This window comes from Adiantum capillus-veneris, chromosome 5, assembly GCF_014529385.1.
Source record: "Adiantum capillus-veneris isolate H3 chromosome 5, ASM1452938v2, whole genome shotgun sequence".
NCBI classification, from domain to species: Eukaryota; Viridiplantae; Streptophyta; class Polypodiopsida; order Polypodiales; family Pteridaceae; genus Adiantum; species Adiantum capillus-veneris.
This window is the reverse complement of record NC_140935.1, coordinates 172,721,572-172,740,585: the sequence shown is the minus strand read 5'-3', so window position 1 is coordinate 172,740,585 and position 19,014 is coordinate 172,721,572. Positions and strand designations below refer to the sequence as shown.

Below are 19,014 nucleotides of genomic sequence, written 5' to 3'. Positions count from 1 at the left end.
CTCCCCAGCTCAATCGCTCAATCGATCAGTGTGCCTCTCGTGTGCGGCGACGAGCTCTGCTGTGGTAATAACTCCTCTGGGTGTCCAGTGGCAGCTCTAAAGAAGTCTGTGATCTGTCTCTGAGACTGGCTAGCCTCTCCTCTCATCAAGCTCTCTCTGTCTACGCAGAGAGAGAGAGAGAGAGAGAGAGAGAGAGAGAGAGAGAGAGAGAGAGAGAGAGAGAGAGATGAAATGAAATGTTATATTAACATCTTCAAAAAGCCAAAGTGACCAATGAGACCAGAAAGTTACAATCTGGTAGATCTGATACAAAGTCAAAGTAACAACATAACAAAATGACAAAATGACAAAAGAAAATACTATGGAATCCTAAATTGCTAGGTGTGGACTAAGTAGCTAAACAGCTAGCTGGGTAAGCTAGATCACAGGAGATCCAACATCGGTCGCTGGGCATCTCATCAATCTCCTCCATGGTCAGTAGTCTGACCGGGCGTCGTGCATGTCCAGCCCAAGTGACCTGAATCCTCTCATGCAGCCTCCGTTGATGCTGTGTAGTCCTCCGCAATCGTGGGCGTCTAGATCTCCCCAGCTCAATCGCTCGATCGATCAGTATGCCTCTGGTGTAAAGCAACAAGCTCTGCTATGGTAGTAACTCCTCCGGGTGTCCAGTGGCAGCTCTAAAGAAGTCTGTGATCTGTCTCTGAAACTGGCTAGCCTCTCCTATCATCAGGCTCTCTCTATGTCTGCGCAGCTCCAGCAAAAACAAACCCAGGCATCTATGATCCTCGTACCGCATGACTCTAGAGAATGGTCCAAAGCCCTCTCTCAACAAGAATTGGAAGCGGCCTCGTATCTTGTAGTACACGGGGCAGTGGCATGTGTAGTGCAACTCTGTCTCAGGCTCGATGTCACACAGGGCCAATTGCCTGGCCTCTGCTGGTACTCCGCTGTATCTCCCAATCTCGATCCGCAGTTGGTGTGAAGATGTGCGTATCTGGCCAATAGCACATCGTATCCAAGGAGACAAGTGGGTGTCCATGTATTTGGGCCTCGTCACAAAACCATCCTCTGTAAGCTGGAGGAGATGCTCTCTGTAGAAAGCCATCTTCGTGCCCAGCTCTTGTGCTGGCTATATCCATGTCCTCTTGGTATCTAGCTGAGTCAAGTCCCGGCAGATGAGCCTGGTGATCTTGGACTGTGTAAGAGTCAGAGAGGGTGCATCCAGTGAGTATTGGAAGGGAGGCAATCTGTCTATGATGAACCCATGCGCCTCAAACCATGATGTCATCTCCCCATACCAGCATGCTGTATCTCCTTGCATGGCTAACCGTCGAGAGGACTCAAGTGCAAGGCGGGCATATCTGTCTCTCGGAAGTTCCCACATGCGGTGTATGAAGTAGACAGATCTGGTGAGCGCCTCAACCACTAGTCGGGGGGCAGCTAGCTCTGCTCAGACAATAGCACGTGGTACTGAAGCCTGCGCTCTAATGAGCCGCGAGATCATAGAGACCAGAGGCTTCTCCATGTCCCCCCATCCATTAGTGCCGCTTGTCCTGCCGTGATGATCCAATGAAGGTCCCCAAATCTCAGCTCCATAAAGCAATGCAGAAGCCATCAAAGTGTCAAAGAGCCTCAACTTCATCCGAGGCTCCTGAAACTGAACCTGTGAACACATCCTTTCCAATCTACCCAATGCTGCATGCGCTCTAGTCAATCTAGTCTCTGCCGCCCTCCTCAATGAAAATGCTGGCCCACTAAAAAGCACTCCAAGGTAAGTGTAGGCATTTGTATACTCCACTGTCTCCTAGCCGTATGTGAATGCGGGCGCTGACCTCCTGATCCACTGTGGGGTGGTATTAAATACCATGACCTTGGTTTTACCAAGGTTGGCAGACAGACCACTTTCCTGGGCAAACCTATGGAAAGCATCCAAGTGACGTTGCATCCCCTCCGGAGAGTCTGAGATCAACACAATATCATCAGCATATAACAATGGTGGAATCCATGTCCCTGCCAGCTGTGCACCTCTATCACCAGCTCTCAATGTAGTCAGAAACCTCATCCACATACATACCAAATAGAGTAGGAGAGAGCGGGCAACCTTGCTTCACCCCAATAGTTGAGTGAATCGGTGTGGATAGTCCCTATGAGGTACATACATGCCCCACTACTCACCTGTATAATGCCATGACCCCCCAATTGAGCTCTGTGGGTATTCCCATGCTGTTATCTGCGCATCAATCTAGCTATGGGTACTGTGTCAAAGGCTCTGCGGAAATCCACAAAGCTACAATAGATTCGTCTCCCATGTGATCTGCCCTCCCCAATGATGGCTATGAGTGTCAAGATATGGTCAAGAGTAGAAAAACATCTCCTTAACCCTGCCTGCCCGAAGCTGCACGTATCCCCTCCCTCTCTGCCCATCTACTCAACTTCTGCTCAAGAATAGATGCGTACAACAGTGTCAATGTGTGTCCAATCATGATAGTGCGATAATTCCCAAGCTCCATAGGGTCTCCTGACTTGAAGAAAGGTACAAAGGCTCCAAGTATCAGGCAAGCCCTCACACATGGCACCGTTGAACATAACTGCTAGAAGCTCTGCTACTAGATCTCTGGCATGCGTGAAATGCTCAGCCACTAAGCCATCATGATCATATGCTCTCCCATTCCTCATCTTGTCAATGGCCTTCCTCACCATCTCAACGGTGAAAAAAGCACATGTGCGTGGCCATGGATCGAGGGGGTCAGGAAGGGGAGGCTGCTCAAGAACTGTATACAGAGATGATGCGTACTAGCCCCACGCCTCTATAGAAGTGATGCCTCTATGGGGGGGGGGGGATGCCTCACGTGAGTCTTGACTCGAGAATAGCTGGTATAAATCTTGCTCTAGGCGAGCCAAAAATGCCGTTATCTTCCACCGCACTAGGCGTCGGAAGTCAATCTGTGACTGTCTGTGAGTGATGGCCCCCAAAAGCACCTCCCTCTGAAGTCTAGCTCTAGTGTCTCGGCATTGCTCATCATTCCAACTGTTCTGGGGCATGCTCCCCGAACGGCGTCTCTTCTCAGGCTGGGTATGTGGATATGCCTCTACTGTTGCATCATGTAGTGTTTGTGTCAGTATAGTAGTAAGCTCCTCCAGAGGTCGCCCTGGCTCCTCTGTGCAAAGGGGTCTGTAGATCCCATCTATGTATATAGAGTCCGTCTCCCGCGTGAAGGTGTAGCGAGCAAGGGCTGCTGCCCATGGCCTGTGGGCTACACTAAACTGAAAAGAGATGGTCAACCACACAAGAGCATGATCCACTGCCACACCAACAAGTCCCGGTCCAACCGTGAGATCCTGGATACTAGAGATGAGGCTCGGCTGTGCCATGACATAATATACTCTGCTGGCTGCATGTCTGCGTGGAAAGCATGTAAAACCCCCCGCGTAAAACCCCCCGCAGCGGGAAATCTTTGTAGGCCATTCAAGATGGCCAATCAATGTGCAATCCCCATGTCTATCAAGTGTCATCCATACTCAGTCTGTTCCCCATCCTGTGATAGTATGGATAGGCCCATTCAAGATGGCCAATCAATGTGCAATCCCCATGTCTATCAAGTGTCATCCATACTCAGTGTTCCCCATCCTGTGATAGTATGGATAGGCCTATCTCTACAACATCCAGCTCTCTCAGCATCTCCTGTGAAGTATCATAAAATACTCTCTGATGATGGGCAATCCTAGCATTGAAATCCCATAGAATGATGATGTCACCATCTCTAGAGAACTTCCATATGTCATCATCCAAAATAGACAAGGGGGACTGTCCCCTAGGTGGTGCATAAACTGACGTACTCGGGGGAAAGTAGCAAATAGCAATGTAAAGATATCTGTCTGTCTCTGCTCTCAATCTCACCCACATGTACCTAGCTTGCTCATCCCTACGGGCCATATGTATCAATAGCTGCAACTTCTCCTTGAATAACACTGCCACTCCTTCTGAGCCCCACCCTCTGTGCTCTGATCGTGTCTCCTGTCTACAGGCTATCTCCCATCTATATATCCATTAATGTGAGGCATAGATTGCTCAAGGGCCTAACATGTCTCTGAGAGGGAGAGAAATGAAATGAAATGAAATGTTATATTAACGTCTTCAAAAGGCCAAAATGACCTATGAGACCAATCAGTTACAAAATAGTGAATCTAATACCATGTCTGGGTACAAAAGAACTAGAAGTGGAACAAAATACTACTACTACTACTACAATCTAAAACTACGTGGGTGTAGCAGCTGATACAATAGGTACCCGGTAAACTGGATGTAACAGTGTGTGAAACAAAGATGGAAGAAATGGTGAGGATCCATCCTCATCTGCACTCTGGATGTCGAGAGAGTATGGCTCGAATCTTCTGTTGTAGTCTCCGAGAGAGAGAGATGAAATGAAATGAAATGATATTTTTACATCTTCAAAAGACCAAAATGACCTATAGACCAAAAGTTTACAACGTTTGGTGAATCTGGTACAATGTCTGTGAAAACTGAAAACTGAAAAAACAACTAAACATCTAACTAGAATAAAGGACAATAGGAGGCGGTCGGGGGGGGGGGGTGGCACTCTGGCAATGGAAGCATCGTATACATATACATCAGTAGCACGACTAGTATATAAGTGCACCCAAGCCCCCATTGTATAATCATCAATTCATTGTCGTGGTTGGTTGGTTTACCATACTAGCACGACATAGGACCCAATAGGAATTGCCTTGCCTAGAATCATGTAAATAAGTAAAATAAAAACCTAAACACAAAATAACCAATGGGCTCACATTGGGCCATTCACTTGAGATGGATAAACTTTAACAAAAACCGAATCACCAACTTAAATGTGTTTCTCTGCAGATTTTTTCTCCCTCCCTCCTAGTAGAAGGTTCTTAAGAAGAAATCGGTGAAACAAGGAAATTACTTTCTTTAGTTTGAAAAAGATTGTAATGGCAATAATATAGGTTTTCATATTTTACAATCTCGGGTGAATTCTCGAAACCATTGAACTTACCTGCTCAACTCCTTGAATATAGCTTGAGATGATTACGGCATGTGGCAAAGCCTTTCCAGCAACAACGCACAACGTCATTAGCATCTTCAAGCTTGCAAGTTGCATAGCCTAACAGTAATGTGTTTGCAAAGATCACATACACAAGAGAATCAGACATTCTATCATGAGCCATTATATTGCAAATTGAATATCACGAGCATTATTATATGGTGGAAATAACCTGATTTTGAAAATAGCCAATGAGGGATGCAACACAGCCTACGAATGGCATTGTCCCAGCAGTATGATGTAACAATACATGTTCAAGTGGAGTGCTACTTCTAGATTCCTGTAAGAAAGAGCTACAATGACAAACTAGATTGAATTTGACTACAGAAACCAGCATTTTTCATCAAGAAGAAATGACAAGAAGAGGCATTTTTGTGAACTCTGTTGCCTCCAGCATGTACAAGTGTGTGTGTGCGCGCGCGCGCGTGCGTGTGCGTGTGCCTATCTATGTGCATACGCCATATCCAAGATAGTTAAGTACGTAGTGTTTGGTACAAATTCGGTTCATAAGGTACATAGTACAGAATAAATTGAGTTTTTAGGTACGTAAAAATTCGTACTTTTTTTCACAAAGCCTAAAACTGTTAGTACTTCATACATTTATATATGCATTCACCAAAACTTCTAATAAAGACTAGCAAATCAACAATAGACCATTGCAAATGCCAAAAACTAGGTCCACGACTCTAACCGAACAATGAAAACACAAAGCTGAGCTTAGCTAACCAAAAAGTGTCAGATGTCTGCTGTCATAGTCACATAAAACTAAGAGCATCAAATAAATACATAATGAATCATGCTAATCCAAGACTGAAGTCTGAACTCCTGACTCTAATAAGTAGTAACTACTACAAACCGCACACTGCACTCAAAGCTAGCACGTGCAAGAGAGGAGCACACACTGCACTGTACCTGTATCTCTGCTAAAACCAGTCGCTCTCAGCTGCATTAGGGCGTTTTTCAAAAAGAGAAGCCTAATTGGATGAAATAGAGCAACCAACCACCCAAACCACCACCACCAAAAAAAAAAAAGGGTACAAAACCTATCCGTATGTACTGAATCATACAGTACGGCTGTACGGTACGTATAGAATCCGTACATATGTACGGAGGCAACCTTCGTCATATCCCCAACTTGTGCTCTGGTTACCTAAATAACAATCCTTAACATCCTTGCCAACAGCAGATGAGAGAGAGAGAGAGAGAGAGAGAGAGAGAAATGAAATGAAATGTTATATTAACGTCTTCAAAAAGGCCAGAGTGACCTATGAGACCAAACTGATACAAAAGTGGTGAATCTGTTACAATGTCTGAAAAGTGTGAAAATGTGAAAATAAATGCGAAAAACTAAATACAAAGTATTAGATAGACTTCTTGTGAGCATTCTGGGTGTCTGGCTAAAATGCTTCTAATCCTTTGTTGTAGTCTCCTCCGGTGAAGTGTGCTTTTGCATCTCGATCGTGGTCGTCTCGATTTCCTAAGCTCAATCGCCCTGTCAATGAGGGTGCCTTTGGTATGAATGTGGGTACTCCTTTGTGCTCGCTGCTGGCCTCTTGCTTCTCCTTCCATTCCTGCTTCTCTCGATCCGAAGAAATCTGTGATATGCCTCTGAGGCCGTAGTGCTCTTTGTCTTCTCATTAGATTATCCCTGTGCCGATGTAGTTCGAGTAGGTACAGGCCTAAGCACCTTTGATCTTGGTATTGCATCACTCTATCTAGAGGTCCAAAGCCTTCTTTGAATAGGCAATGGAAACGCCCACGTATCTCGTAGTATACGGTGCAATGGCATATGTAGTGTAATTCTGTCTCCGGCTCCATTCCGCATAACTTTCAAATTCTGCTCTCAAGTGGGATTCCCCTAAATCTGCCAAATTCAATTTCCAGTTGGTGTAAGGATGTACGAATCTGACCAATAGCACATCTCAAACCATGAGACAGGTGGGTATCCATGTAGCTCGGGCGAATCACAAAACCATCTTCAGATAGCTGTAGGAAGTTTTCTTTGTAGTTGGCCATCTTCGTGCCCAATTCTTGTGTAGGGTCTACCCATGTCCTCTTAGTGTCTAGCTGTATAAGATCCTGGCGGATGATTTTATTAATCTCCGTTCGTGTGATTGCCAGTGATGGAGCCTCAAGAGAGTATTGGAAGGGGGGTAATCTTTCCATACTGAACACGTGTCTCTGAATCCACGAGGACAGTTGTGCATACTAGCATGATGTATCTCCTTTCATTGCTAATTGTCGAGAGGATTCGAGGGCCAATCTAGTATATCAGCAATTATTTGTATCCCATAAACCATGTATGAAGGACACTGATCTGGTAAGAGCTTCAATTTCTATCGGAGGGGCAGCTAGTTCCGCTCGGGTAATCGCGTGTGGTACGGAGGCCTTGGCTCTAATCATTCGGGAAATCATAGATACCAAAGGTCTCTCCATTGACTTCCAATTATCCTGATCCACAGATGGTCCCCAAATCTGGACCCCATAAAGCATAGCCGAAGCCACCACAGTATCAAAGAGCCAAAGTTTTGTTCGTGGTTCCTGAAACTGCACTTGTGAACACATCCTCTCCAACCCTCCCAAGGCCGCAGAGGCTCTGGACAATCTAGCATCCGCTGCTTTCTTAAGAGTAAACTTCGGTCCTGTAAATACCACACCAAGGTATGTGTATGCATCTGTGTACTCTATTGTATCCTGGCCATATGCAAATGTAGGTGCCGATCTCCTAACCCACTGCGGTGTGGTGTTAAACACCATAACTTCGGTTTTACCCAAATTTACCGATAGTCCGCTGTCCTCCGAGAATTTATGTAATGCATCTAACTGCCTCTGCATTCCATCTGGTGATTCTACTATCAATACAATATCATGTGCATATAACAACAAAGGGATCCATGACCCTGCAAGTTGAGCACCTCTGTCACCCTCTCTATCAATGTAATCTGATACCTCATCTATATACATATCAAATAAAGTAGGGGACAATGGGCATCCCTGCTTTACTCCAACGGTGGAATGAACAATGTCGGAATCCCCTTCTGGAGTATGTACATAACCAGTTACTGCCCCGTATAAGGCCATGATCCCCCAGATAATCTCTTTGGGGACCCCTAACTCTTGCATTCTGCGCATCAATCTGGCCCTTGGTATTGTATCAAAAGATTTCCGAAAATCCACAAAGCAACAATACATCCTTCTCCCGCTTGCTCTTTCTTCCTCAATAATGGCTCTGAGCGTAAGAATATGATCTAAAGTGGAATGACACCTCCTGAATCCAGCTTGTCCTGTTGCCCTTATGCCCTCATTCTCTGCCCAACTACTCAATTTTTGTTCCGGAATGTATGCGTACAGTCGAGTCAATGTGTGACCCACCATAATGGTACGGTAGTTCCCGGGTATCATAGGCTCCCCTGACTTGAAAATAGGTACGATAGTAGATAATTTCCAAGATTCAGGTAATCCTTCACACATGATTCGATTAAACACACGAGCAAGGACTTCTGAAAGTAGATCCCTTGCATGGATCAGATGTTCTGCTACTAAACCCTCATGATCATATGCTCTTCTTGTCTTCATCTTATCAATGCCTTTTTCCACCATTTCCGTAGTAAAGAAAGTACTAGTAGCAGGGCATGGCTCTAGCGGATCTGGTAATGGAGGTTGTCCAGATACTGTGTATAATGATGTTACATATTGACCCCAAATCTCAGGAGAGGTAATTGTCGAAGGCGATGAGTGCTCGTGAAATAAACGCCAGGCCTCATGTGAGTCCTGACTCAAGAAGAGCTGATATAAATCCTTCTCCAGTTTGGCTAAAAATGCTCTTTTCTTGCAACGTACTATACGCCGCAGAGCAATCCGAGACTGCTTATATGTGATGATCCCAAGTGTAAGCTCTTTCTGGACCTCTTTCTGGACCTGGGTTCTCGTCTCTCTGCATTCCTCGTCGTACCAGCTGTTTTGAGGCATGTTCCCAGATCCTCTCTTCTGATCAGGCTGAGTATGTGGGTATGCCTCTTGTGTTGCTCCATGTAGTATCTTTGTTAGCTGAGAAGTAATCTCCTATACTGGCTCGGCTGCCCACATCCTATTATAGATCTTTTCCACATAGACTGAATCAGTCGATGGCGTGAAAGTATATCTTGTGTGTGTCTTCTTCCTTTGTACTTGAGAGGCATTGTATTGGAAGGAAATTGATAAGGTCAAGAGAGCATGATCCACTGCAATCCCAACCGGTCTGGGTCCCACCTTAAAGTCCTTGATACTAGAAATAAAGCTTGGTGAAGTCATGACATAATCCACTGTACTGGCCCCATGCCTGTGCGGGAAGCATGTGAATCCCCCAGATAAAGGGAAATTCTCTAGACCATTAAGTATGGCCAAACCATGTGTAGTTGCCATTTCCATGAGATGTCTCCCATATTCAGTGTGTTCTTTATCCTGTGAGTTTCTAGTAAGCCCCTCCTGTGATAAATCCACTTCTCTGAGCATTTCCTCAGAAGTATCATAGAATACTGCTTGAGAGTTAGCCGTTCTGGCATTAAAGTCTCCTAAGAGAACGATATCTCCATCTCTAGAGAACTCCCATATGTCATTATTCAATATGGAGAAAGGGGACTGTCCTTTAGGTGAGGAGTAGACTCATGTACTTGGAGAGAAGTAGCATATAGCGATATATAGAGATCTACCTATCTCGGCTCTCATTCTCACCCACGTATACCTTGCTTGTTCATCTTTCCTAATAATCTGTAGTAGTGTCTTCAAAAGGCCAAAATGACCTATGAGACCAATCTGTTACAAACTAATGAATATGATACCATGTCTGGGTACAAAAGAACTAGAACAAAAATACTACAACAACTAGAATCCATCCTCATTTGCACTCTGGATGTCGAGACGATATGGCCCGAATCCTTTGATGTAGTCTTCGTCGATGTTGTCTAGCCCCTCTCCTCAATCCTGGCCTTCTGGATCTCCCTAGCTCCAGTTCTCCGTCGATGAGACTGTCGGTAGTGGTCGAATGAGTGTGGGCCGAGCTCGGCAAAGATGGCTGCTCCTCTGGCTGTCCCATATCTAATGAAAAGAAATCTGTATTCTGTCTCTGGGACTATCTCTCTCTAGCTATCCCTAGTAAAGTGTCTCTATATATCTGTAACTCAAGTAGATATAGCCCAAGACATAGAAATGAGAGAGAGAGAGAGAGAGAGAGAGAGAGAGAGAGAGAGAACTGAAATGAAATGTAATATTAATGTCTTCAAGAGGCAAAAATGACCTATGAGACTAGAGTGTTGCATGTGGTGGATCTGATACAAAGTTAGACTAACAAAATAAAATGACAAAATGATAAAATATAAATACCATGAAATCCTAAGCTGGTAGGTGTGAACTAAGCAGCTAGATGTGATAACTAAACCATAAGTCACAAGAGATCTAGCATTGGTCGCTGGCGGATCTCATCAATCTCCTCCATGGTCAGCAGTCTGACCGGGCGTAGTGCATGTCGGGCCAAAGTGATCCGAATCCTCTGATATAGCCTCCGTCGATGTTGTGCAGCCCTCCGTAGTCGTGGGCGTCTGGATCTCCCCAACTCAGTCGCTCGGTCGATCAATGTGCCTCTGGTGTGAGGCGACAAGATCTAGTAGCTCCTCCGGCTGTCCAGTGTGTGCTCTAAAGAAGTCTGTCATGTGTCTCTGAGACTGGCTGGCCTCTCCTCTGATCACGCTCTCTCTGTGTCTCTGCAGCTAGAGCAGAAACAAACCCACGCATCTCTGGTCCTCGCACCTCATGACTTTGGAGAGTGGTCCAAAGCCCTCTCTGAACAAGCAGTGGAAGCGGCCTCGTCTCTCGTAGTAGACGGGGAAGTGGCATGTGTAGTGTAACTCTGTCTCACGCTCCATGTAACACAGGGGGGATGTCCTGGCCTCTGCTACTACTTCGCTGTGAGCCTGTGTCTCCCAGTCTCGATCTACAGTTGGTGTGAAGATGTGAATAGCACATCGTATCCCATGAGACAAGTCGGTGTCCATGTATCTGGGCCTCGCCACAAAACCGTCTGCCGTAAACAGGAGAAGATGCTCTCTGTAGAAAGCCATCTTCGTGCCCAGCTCCTGTGCTGGCTGTATCTAGCTGACTCAGGTCCTGGCGGATGAGCCTCGTGATCTCGGACTGTGTAAGATTCAGGGAGGGTGCATCCAGTGAGTACTGGAAGGGGGACAATATGTCCATACTAAACCCATAAGCCTGGAACCATGATGTCATCTCCCCATACCAACATGCTGTACCTCCCTGCATGGCTAACTGTCGAGAGGACTCAAGTGCAAGGCGGGCGTATCTCTCTCTGGGAAGTTCCCACATGCGGTGTATGAATGAGACAGATCTGGTGAGCGCCTCAAGCACTAGTGGGAGGGCAGCTAGCTCTGCTCGGACAATAGCACATGGTACTGAAGCCTTAGCTCTAATGAGCCGCGAGATCATAGAGACCAGAGGCTTCTCCATGTCCCCCGATCCAATAGTGCGGCCTGTCCTCCCGTGATGATCCAATGAAGGCCCCCAGATCTCAACTCCTTAAGAGCAGCGCAAAAGCCACCAGAGTGTCATAGAGCCAGAGCTTCGTCCGAGGCTCCTGAAACTGAACCTGTGAACACATCCCCTCCAATCTTCCCAATGCCGACTAGGCTCTAGTCAATCTAGTCCCTGCTGCTCTCCTCGATGAAAATACTAGTCCACTAAAAACCACTCCAAGGTAGGTGTAAGCATCTGTATACTCCACGGTCTCCTGGTCGTAAGTGAATGCGGGCGCTGACCTCCTCATCCATTGTGGGGTGGTATTAAATACCATGACCTTGGTTTTACAAAGGTTGACAGACAAACCACTTTCATGGGCAAACCTATGCAAAGCATCCAAGTGACGTTGCATCCCCTCCGGAGAGTCGGAGATCAACACAATATCATCATCATATAGCAATAGCGGAATCCATGTCCCTGCCAACGCTGCACCTCTGTCCCCATCTCTCTCAATGTAGTCAGAAACCTCATCCACATACATACCAAATAGAGTAGGGGAGAGCGGGCAGCCCTGCCTCACCCCAATAGTGGAGTGAAACGGTGTAGATAGACCCTCTGAGGTGCGTACATGCCCTACTACTGATCTATACAATGCTATGATCCCCCAAATGAACTCTGTGGGTACTCCCATCTCGTGTAATCGTCGCATCAATCTAGCTCTCGGTACTGTGTCAAATGCTTTGCGGAAGTCCAGAAAGCTACAATAGATCGGTCTCCCTCGGGATCTTGCCCTCCTCGATGATGGCCTTGAGCGTCAACATATGGTCAAGAGTAGAAAAAACTCTCTTGAACCCTGCCTGCCCAGCTGCACGTGCTCCCTCTCTTTGCCCATCTACTCAACTGCTGATCAAGAATGGATGCGTACAACCGTGCCAATGTGTGTCCAATCATGATAGTGCGATAATTTCCAGGCTCCATCGAGTCTCCTGATTTGAAGATAGGTACAATCGTACATAGACTCTAAGTATCAGGCAAACCCTCACATATGGCACGGTTAAACATGACTGCTAAAAGCTCTGCTAGTAGATCTCTGGCATGCATGATATGCTCAGCCATCATGATCATATGCTCTCCCAGTCATCATCCTGTCAATGGCCTTCTTCACCATCTCAGCAGTGAAAAAAGCACATGTGTGTAGGCATGGATGGGGGTGGTCGAGAAAGGGTGGCTGTCTAGAAACTTTGTACAAAGATGATGCGTACCTACCCCAAGTCTCTGTAGAGGTGATGACGCATATACTGACGTACTTAGGGGAAAGTAGCAAATAGCAATGTAAAGATATCTGCCAGTCTCTGCTCTCAGTCTCACCCACATGCACCTAGCTTGCTTATCCTTGCGAGCTATATGTATCAATGGCTGCAACTCCTCCTAAATAACACTGCTACTTCTCCTGAGCCCCGCCCTCTTTTTCCCTTGCTGCTCTAATCTCTGGCATTACCTCTTCTATATGGGCGACCCAAGAAAGATGCCCGTCTTCTTAAGAGTTGGTCTCTTCTTCAAAAAGTCCTTCGCCTTCATGGAGGGAAAATGAAAAATAAGTGCCCTTTCTTTCAAGGTTACCCCCTTGCTCCCACTTTTCTTGTTGCCCACTCTCCAAGCTCTTGAGTGCATCGGCTCATGAATTCCCATCAAAGCCATGAGTTCTTTTACCTCTTCGTCTACATTATCTTTGTCTTTCAGGCTGCAAATTCTCACATGTAGAGAGCATACACGTCTTCTTTGCTCCTCTTTAGTGTCAGGTTGATAATAGTAGGTGTGGATGTTGTTTCCTTACTTTTCCCTTTCTTGGCAACCTCAATCCATTTCTCAGCCTCATCTGCTTTCTGTTTAATCTTTGTGATAACGTCCACCCAAGAGGTCGTCATTTCTTTATGTTGTTCTTCCCCCTCTTTGATGGCTCGCACTTGCTCTTTGATTGTGTTAAGTTCTTCTATTACAGAGGGTTGCAATTCTCCCTCTTCAAGCATATTTCGTGATCGTGCCTCAACGAGCTCCTTCTTCAGGGACGCAATCTCTTCGTCTTGGGCCGTCGTACGATCTCCCATTTTAATGAAGTTGGTTTCTTGGGCCAAAATGGGACCTTCGAGCAGTTTTATTGTCCCTTATAGGTGGTGGTTGATCTTGTTAATAGTCTCGACCATTTCTTCTTTGCACTTTTGCACTGCATCTTCTAAGGGGTCGGGCTTGTCATTCTGCTTCTTCATGTTTGGTCGTTGCTGACAAACGAGATAAAATTTTGCGGCCAAAGGAGACCTACACGCACCCGAGCTTCCACATTATGCATACATGTTACCACATTAAGCATACATGGCATACATATCTGCAATTTTTGAAAATAACAATCAAGCCCCGCTTTATTCAATTTTTTCAATTCCTACTAGTTCTGCAATTTTTTGAAATTCTGCACTTTCTGACTTCTACTATTTCTAAAATCTGCTATTCTCTGCTATTGCTGAAAATCTGCAATATTTGAAAATTTGAGAAATCTGCAAATTTTTGCGAATTTCTGTGAAATTTCTTTTCCTGCGAATTTATGTAAATTTTGCACTCCCTGTTGTACCTGCGTCGGGGGGAGGTCTGTAGGGGGCGGGGGGAGCGTGTGGGGCTGTAGGGGTAGCGCGAGGGGGGGGGGGGGGGGGGGGAGGATTGCAGGGCAACGGGAGAGAGGTAGGGAGAGAAATGAAATGAAAAGAAATGAAATGTAATATTGACGTCTTCAAAAGGCCAAAATGACCGATGAAACCAAAAGGTTACATGTGGTGAATCTGACTAATACCATGTCTGGGTACAAAAAGTACATAGAACTGAAAAGAAAATAGTGGGTAGGGGTGGGGTGAAAGCTGATACAAGGGGAATACAAAAAGTGAGCTGATACAATGGAGCTTTCTGACATTCGAGGCATCATATACATATACATTAGTATCCGGGATGGCTCCTATGCCACGCAAGTATGGTATGGATCCTCTGTCGCAATCTGCGTCGATATCGAGAGGGCCCTCTCATCCGTGGGTGACGAGACAGCCCCAACACTATCGCCCGATCAAGCAGTATGCCTCTGGTGCCTCTGGTGTTGTTATCCTGTGGAGGACTGCTCGAACTCCTCTGTCAGTGACCGAAAGAAGTCTGTAATTTCCGTTGTCGCAGGATCTCTCTCATTGTGCCCTCTTCAAGAAGTCCTCTCTGTGTTTGCGAATCTCCAGTAAGTATAATCCGAGGAATCTTTGATCCCGGTATCTCATGACTCTAGAAAGTGGCCCAAACCCGTCTCTGAATAGACAATGAAAGCGGCCTCGTATCTCGTAGTATATTGGGCAATGACATATGTAATGTAGCTCTGTCTCTGGCTCTATTTGGCACACCTCACAAATCCTGGACTCAGCGAGTACTCCTCTAAATCTGCCTGTCTCAATCTCTACCTGATGTGAGGATGTGCGTATCTCTGCATACCAGCATGATCTATCTCCTTGCAATGCCAGCTGTCGTGAAGACTCTAGTGTCGAGCATATCTGGCGAGAGAGAGAGAGAGAGAGAGAGAGAGAGAGAGAGAGAGAGAGAGAGAGAGAGAGAGAAAAATGAAATGAAATGTTATATTAACGTCTTCAAAAAGCCAAAGTGACCAATGAGACCAGAAAGTTACAATCTGGTGGATCTGATACAAAGTCAGAGTAACAAGATGACAAAAATGAAGTGACAGAATGACAAAGTAAAATACTATGGAATCCTAAACTGCTAGGTGTGAACTAAGCAGCTAGCTGGGATAGCTAGATCACAAGAGATCCAGCATCGTTCGTTGGCGGATCTCATCAATCTCCTCCATGGTCAGTAGTCTGATCGAGCGTCGTACATGTCGGGCCAAAGTGATCCGAATCCTCTGATGCAGCCTTCGTCGATGCTGTGTAGTCCTCCGCAGTCGTGGGCGTCTGGATCTCCCTAGCTCAGTCGCTCGGTTGATCAGTGTGTCTCTAGTGTGAGGCGACGACCACTGTTGTGGTAGTAACTCCTCCGGGTGTCCAGTGGCATCTCTAAAGACGTCTATGATCTGTCTCTGAGACTGGCTAGCCTCTCCTCTCATCAGGTTCTCTCTGTGTCTGCGCAACTCGAGCAAAGAGAGAGAGAGAGAGAGAGAGAGAGAGAGAGAGAGAGAGAGAGAGAGAGAGAGAAATGAAATGAAATGATATATTAACGTCTAAAAAGGCCAAAATGACCTATGAGACCAAACTAATTACAATGGTGAGTCTAGTACCAAGTCTGGGTACAAACAAAGAAAACTATAAACTAGAAACTGCGATAGGAGTGCTACCGACTCCTATGGGTGGCTGGTAGGCTAAGCAATGGTATCATGCCATAAAGGTACAAAGTGGGGATAAGTGTCACCATGATACAATATAGCAGTAGCATGAAGCCTATCCTGATCGACAATCTCCAAGACTCAGGAAAGCCCTCGCACATGACACGGTTGAGCAACCGTGCAAGCATCTCTGCCAACAAGTCCCCAGCATGTATAATGTGCTCTGCCACCAAACCCTCATGATCCTGTGCCCGTCTGGTCTTCATCCTGTCAATGGCTTCCTTTACCATCTCAGTGGTAAAGAAGGTGCTCGTAGCCGGACATGGCTGTGGTGGATCTTGTAGTGGTGGCTGTTCAGGTACAGTGTATAATGATGCTGCATACTCCCACATATCTCTAGAGAAGTAATCACTGGTGGGGGAGACTGCTCATGGAATAGACGCCAAGCCTCTCTTGAATCTCTACTAAGGAAGAGTTGATATAAATCCTGCTCCATCTGGACCAAGAAAGCTCGCTTCTTCCGTTGTACTAGTCGTCGTGTAGCAATACGAGACTGTCTATAGGTGATCACTCCCAATGCAAGCTCCCGCTGAATCTAAGCTCTCCTTTGTCGACACTCCTCATCATACGAGCTATTCTGAGGCATGTGCCCAGAACAACGTCTCTGACCAGGCTGAGTGTGTGGGTATGCCTCTGTCGCTGCCCCATGTAATGTCACTGTCAGCATAGATGTGATCTCCTCCACTGTGTATACTGGCTCTGATGTGCATAAAAGTCTATGTATCTCCTCTACATAGACTCAGTCAGTCTCTGGTGTAAAAGTATAGCGTGGATGTCAACCACCCCGTGAGGCCTGAGATGTATTGTACTCAAAGGAGACTGATAATGTCAAAAGTGCATGATCTACTGCTATCCCAACAGGCCTGGGCCCCACTGTAAAATCTTGAATGTGAGATAAAGTTTGGATGTGTCAGAACATAGTCTACAGCATTGGCCCCATGTCTGTGTGGAAAACAAGTAGAACCCATAGATGATGGGAAGGTCGGTAAGCCATTCAGTATGGCTAAACTGTGAGTAATCGTCATCTCCTTGAGGTATCACCCATACTTTGTATGCTCTCTGTCGTGTGAGCATCTCTCAAGCCCCTCTTCTCTGGCTCTAGCTCTTTGAGCATCTCCTCTGAGGTGTCATAGAAAACCGTATGTGAACTGCCTGTACGGGCATTGAAATCGCCCAACAGTATGATGTCTCCATCCCTAGAGAACTCCCAAATATCATCATCGAGTATAGAGTAAGGAGAGTGTCCTCTGGTTGAAGCATATAGTGTAGTGCTGGAAGGAAAATAGCATATGGCGATGTACAAGAAACGTCCAGTCTCTGCCCTCGGCCTCACCCACATGTATCTGGCCTGATCATCTCTCCGAACTATGTGCAGTAGTGGCTAGAGCTCCTCTCTTAAAAGAACTGCTACACCTCTTGATCCTCTAGTCCCATGCTCAGATCTGGTGCATGTCCCGCAAGCTATCTCCCATCTGTATCCTGATATATGCGGCATCAACTGTCCTAGAGCTTGATGAGTCTCTGAGTAGAAAACAATGTCTCTGTCTCTAAAGCTGTCCTCAAAGGCCCCCACATCAAGTCTATACGAACCATTACAGTTCCAAACCGCCATCCTGAGTGTGGTCCCATAGGTCTCGCACCGTCATGTAGGGCGTCTCTCCATAATGACCACTCTTCCTTCTCCGTAAAAAGTTGTCTTCCCCTTTTCTCTTGCGGCCCTAATCTCTGGCATGACTTCGTGCATGTGGGCAAGCTGTGAGGGTGAGATCGTCACCAAGGAAGATACCAATCTTTTTGAGAGTGGGCCTCCTTCTCAAAAAGTCCTTCTCCTCAATAGAGGGGAAGCGCACTATGAGAGCTCTTCCTCTCGATGTTTCCCCTATGCCTCCACTTTTCTTACCAACTCTCCATGCTCTTGTGTGTATCGCTTTTTGCATCCCCAATGATACCATGAGCTCCTGTACTTCCTCATCAATTTTGTCCCGATTATTGTGGCTAGTAACCGTCAAATGCAAGGCCCTCATACGTCTTCGTTGTTCCTCCTCAAGTGTCATGTTGATGATGGTGGGAGTGGGGATTGATACCTTCTTGCCTTTGCCCTTCTTTGCGACCGAAATCCACTTCTCCGCTTCCTCCACTTTCTTATGGGTTTTGGTAGTCATATCTGTCCATGAAGACGTTTTTGCTTCCTGTTGTTTCTCCTCTTCCTTAATGGCTTGCATTTGCTCTTTGATTACCTTAAGTTCTTCTATCACTGAGGGTTGGATTTCTCCCTCTTCTAGTCCACCATTGGCACTTGCCTTGGCTAGGTCTCTCTTGAGGGCTGAAATCTGATTCTTGAGGTCTTCAATTTCGGCCCGATGCTCCATTTTCTCCACAGTTCGAAGCTCGGCCTCGCTGATTTTCCACTGAAGAAAGACCGCCTTCTCCATCTTCCACTCTTCCATCTGTGTCTTGTATGCCTTCATCTCCTTTTCCATGTTTGCTAACCTCTTGCTCGTAGCCATAAAAGTTGATTTCTTCATTGCTGGTGATGCCATTGCATGCAAACTACTCAAAAGGAAGGGGGCTAGAGCTCTCGGGAAGTGTTGGGTTTGCGCTCATGACCTCCATCACAAGACGGCCACACTAAACACACAGCTGAGAGGCCAGGCGGCAATCAAACACCCACAACCCGATGCGGGTAAATACACAACCTCAGACCACTACGGACATTAGCAATAACAAAAGGATATGATGTAGGGCCTTGCGCCCACTGTCCTCCAATTGAACCAGTTAAGCCTTCCAACAAACAGTCCGCAGCCCCCTGGATTGGGAAAAGCTCACGGCTGACTGTCTACCCCGCGGGGCGCCAAGCATTTACCACTGCCAATAACCAGAGACACAGCCTGCTCCCAACTCTGCACCTCTGCACCTGTAATAAGAAAAGAGCATGCGGCCTCCACTGTGGGGAATGGCTCGCGGCCTGCGCACTCGGCAGCCTCTAATGAAGAGGACGCAGACCTGCTGTCTGCTGCT

The 19,014-nt window shown here is 46.3% G+C and overlaps 1 protein-coding gene across 5 annotated transcripts in view; it reads right to left on the bottom strand.

Annotated features, from left to right (window-relative positions):
• The window catches only part of LOC147458565 (nucleoporin (DUF3414)), a 251,773-nt gene that overhangs the window by 72,135 nt on the left and 160,624 nt on the right, over positions 1–19,014 (bottom strand). For all 5 annotated transcript variants that reach the window (XM_086513222.1, XM_086513223.1, XM_086513224.1 and 2 more), the window contains 2 exons: positions 5,257–5,364; positions 5,037–5,144 (listed from right to left, as the gene is read on the bottom strand). In XM_086513222.1, the coding sequence (XP_086369348.1) occupies positions 5,037–5,144; positions 5,257–5,364 (216 nt within the window). The remainder of the gene's footprint in view (positions 1–5,036; positions 5,145–5,256; positions 5,365–19,014) is intronic.